Source organism: Myotis davidii, unplaced genomic scaffold (assembly GCF_000327345.1).
Source record: "Myotis davidii unplaced genomic scaffold, ASM32734v1 scaffold1069, whole genome shotgun sequence".
Taxonomy (NCBI): Eukaryota; Metazoa; Chordata; class Mammalia; order Chiroptera; family Vespertilionidae; genus Myotis; species Myotis davidii.
In genome coordinates this window covers 673,232-676,896 of record NW_006300018.1, presented here as the reverse complement: position 1 = coordinate 676,896, position 3,665 = coordinate 673,232, and the positions used below count along the sequence as shown (strand labels likewise).

General features: G+C 44.4%; 1 protein-coding gene across 2 annotated transcripts in view; it reads left to right on the top strand.

The window, feature by feature from the left end:
• The window catches only part of LRRC49 (leucine rich repeat containing 49), a 232,482-nt gene that overhangs the window by 201,561 nt on the left and 27,256 nt on the right, over positions 1 to 3,665 (top strand). Inside the window, exon 14 of one of the 2 annotated variants that reach the window (XM_006776066.2) lies at positions 2,435 to 2,544. The exons of the other annotated variant lie outside the window; for it this stretch is intronic. Coding sequence (XP_006776129.1) covers positions 2,435 to 2,544 — 110 coding nt within the window. The remainder of the gene's footprint in view (positions 1 to 2,434; positions 2,545 to 3,665) is intronic. 2 annotated transcript variants of the gene reach the window in all.

The following is a 3,665-nucleotide window of genomic DNA, read 5'->3' as shown; positions in this document are numbered from 1 at the left end:
CTGATGAAAGCAGGTTTCTGGGGTTTTTTTAGCTTCTTTATTCACAACATAGTTGCTGAGAGTTGCAGCTGAGAGGCCGGCAAGTCAGCTGGGGAACGTTGGAGTTCTCTGTCACTGAAGCAAGCAAGCCTCCCTGTAGTTTCAAGCTGCCTGGCTGCCGGCCGCCATATATATATTTTAAAGAACTCATACAACTTAACAAAAGGAAGACAATCCAATTAAAAAATGGGCAAAGGACTTAAATAGACATTTCTTCAAAGTGGACATACAGATGGCCAAGAGACATGTGAAAAAATGCTCCGTGTCATTAATCATCAGAGAGGTGCAAATTAAAATGTGTTATCACCTCATACCTGCCATAATGGCTACCATCAACAAATCAACAAACAAGTGCTGGTGAGGATGGGAGGAAAAAGGAACCCTAGTACACTGCTGGTTGGAATGCAGACCAGTGAAGCCACTATGGAGAACAACATGGAGTTTCCTCAGAAAATTAAAAAAGGAACTTCGTTTGACCCAGTGATCTCACTTCTAGGAATAAGAATCCTGAAACACCAATCAGAAAGAATATGTGCAGCCCTATTTTCATAGCAGAGTTATTTACAATAGCTAAGATCTGGAAGCCGCCCAGGTACCCATCAGTAGATGAATGGATTAAGAAGCTGTGGTACATTTACACAATGAAAGACTATGCAGCTGTAAAAAGAAGGGTCTGTTACTCTTTGAGACAGCATAGATGGTCCTGGAAAGTATTATGCTAAGTGAAATAAGCCAGTCCAAGAAAGACAAATATCACATAATCTCACTTATATGTGGAATCTAATGAGTAAAATAAACTGATGAACAAAATGGATCCAGAAGCATGGATACATAGAACAGACTGATGGATCTCAGAGGGGAGGGCAGTGGGGCAGACAGGAGGAGATTATCCAAAGAACTTATATACATACTAGAGGCTCAGTGCACGAATTTGTGCACCAGTGGGGTCCCTTGGCCTGGCCTGCAGGGATCTGGCTGAAACTGGCAGTCCAACATCCCCCAAGGGGTCCCAGAGTGCAAGAGGGCACTCTGCAAAGTTGCTATCACTCAGCAACTCCTGCATTGAGTGTCTGTCCCCTGGTGATCAGTGCATGTCATAGCTACTGGCTGGTCAGCTGGTCACTTAGGCTTTTTTACATATAGATTTGCATAGCCCATGGGTGAACGCTTGGATGGGGCAAGGTATGGAAGGGGAGAAAGAGGGAGATGAGGGACATCTGTAATATATGTACTGTTAACAATAAAAATATATATTAAGAAAAGAATCTATTTGCTTCTCCTATTAATCTAGTTAATAACTATTGGCATATCTCAGCCCAAGCATATCTTTTCTTTTCTTTTCTTTTTTTTTTTTTTTTTGCATCTGTCTGCACTGATTCATAAGATGCTTGTGAATTATGGGTTTATTTTTCAGAAAATGCCATGAAGTATAGCTAATGTTAAGAATGAACTTATAAGAGATTCAAAATTTACCTGTATCAGGGTTTCTCAACTTCAGCTCTGTTGACATTTGGGGCTAGATAATTCTTTGTTTTGGAGTCTCTCCTGTGCATTGTGGGATGTTTTGCAGCATCCCTGGCCTCTACCCACTAGAGGCCAGTAATGCCTCTTCACCAGTGGTGACAACCAAAAATGTCTCCAGACATTGCTAAGTGTTCCCTAGGGACTAAAATGGCCCCTGGTTGGGAACTACTGAATTGTAGAAACAAACTAATAGTACTTAAAATGCAAGCAACCCTATTTCACATTAAAGAAAATATGCCATAAAAGAAATAATGTGAATTATTTCACATTGAATAAAAAATTAATCCAAGTCCTGCTTTTAGCATTTTCTTGGTTAACATCTGAGTGAACCATCACAGGGAATACCTGTGACAAGTTAATCCTTGTAGTGTGAAAGGTGGACATAACTTCAGAATGAACAGGAGTATCCTTGCTAATCCAGTGTTCTAAGTCTTAGGCAGGGACAAAATTATCCTTATAGGAGCAAGGTCTGAACAACACGTTGTACCTCTGAAACATTATTGAAATGAATCTATCTCATTGACACTTGGTAATTTCCCCCTACATCATTCTACCTCAAGAAGCTATAGGATTTCTAAAAAATTCATTAAGAATCTAAGGTGCCTCAGTATAATTCTCAGGAAATATAGCTTATAAGTCAATGCAAACTCAACTTGTAGTCATCCTCTGTCACCATGAGCCACTTTTGTACATCTTCTAATTAAGCTCAGGGAAGAAAATGAAATGTCAATGAGAACTCTCTTCTTCTAGCCCAAGACAATGTACTTTCCTGGGCTAAAAAGAAAATACTTAATCTGGGCATTTCTTTGGAATGTTGTATGAAGCTAAGAGACAGTGTCATTTCTGAACCATCTCCATTGTATATCTTCAGGTGACACAGAACGATATGATAATGGCTGAAAGACTCTTTGGAATCCTAGCTCATGTAGCATCTTCTGAGTTACCCCATTACCGTGTGATTTCAATTCTGGGTGATGCCAGGTAACCTTTAATTTCTATCATTTTCATAGAATTACTGTTGCACTAGAAAAAGGAATAGATTCCACACACCTCTTCACTTTGCCATTTATACATCTCACAGACAGTTATCCTGTTTGTTTTGTGGTTGGCCCTATTCAAAGTGTTGGGGACATAAAGATGAATAAGACAAAGTCCTCGCTCTTATGTGGTTATAAGCTAATAAGTTAAAGATATAGATAAGCAATTATAATAAAACTAGGCGCCAGGTGTAAATTCATGCACAAATGGAGGCCAGCCAGCCTGCCCCAATGGGGGCTGATCAGGGCACGGCCGGCAGGGGGAGGAGTTGTGGGAGGTTGGCAAGTGGGCCCTGCCCCCAATGGGGGTGGATGAGTCAATCAAGGGTGGGGCCGGCTGGGGGGAGGGGCCACAGAAGGTTGGTGGGGAGCATGGAATGATTGTGAATAGTGATAGGAAATGAAGCTAGAAAGATCTCCCCACAGTGCATGTCATAGCGACCTGTCGTTCAAGTCATTTTATTGTTCCATCTTTCCATTCACTTGGCTTTTATATATATAGACTAGAGGCCTGGTGCACAAAAATGCGTGCACTAAGGGGGGAGGGTGGGGCTTCCTCAGCCTGGCCTATGCCCTCTCGCAGTCTGGGACTCCTCGGGAGATAACGACCTGCTGGCTAAGGCATGCTCCCAGGTGGCAGAGGGCAGGCCCAATCCCTAGGTGTAGCCCCTGGTCGGGCTCAGAGCAGGGCCGATTGGGGAGTTGGGGCACCTTCCCCTGTCATGCACAGAGCAGGGCGGATCGGGAGGTTGCAATGACACCCTCAGTCACACTCAGGGTAGGGCCGATTGGGGGGTTGGGGCACCACCCCCTGTCACACTCAAGGCAGGGTCGATGGGGAGGTTGCGGCGCCACCCCCTGTCACACACAGAGCAGGGCCAATCAGGGGGTTGGGGCGCTGCCCCCTGTCACTCACAGAGCAGGGCCCATCAGGGGATTGGGGAGCTCCCCCCTGTCACGCACAGAGCAGGGCCGATAAGGGGGTTGAGGAGCTCCCTCCTGTCACTCACAGAGTAGGGCCAATAGGGGAATTGGGGCAGCACCCCCTGTCACACACAGAGCAGA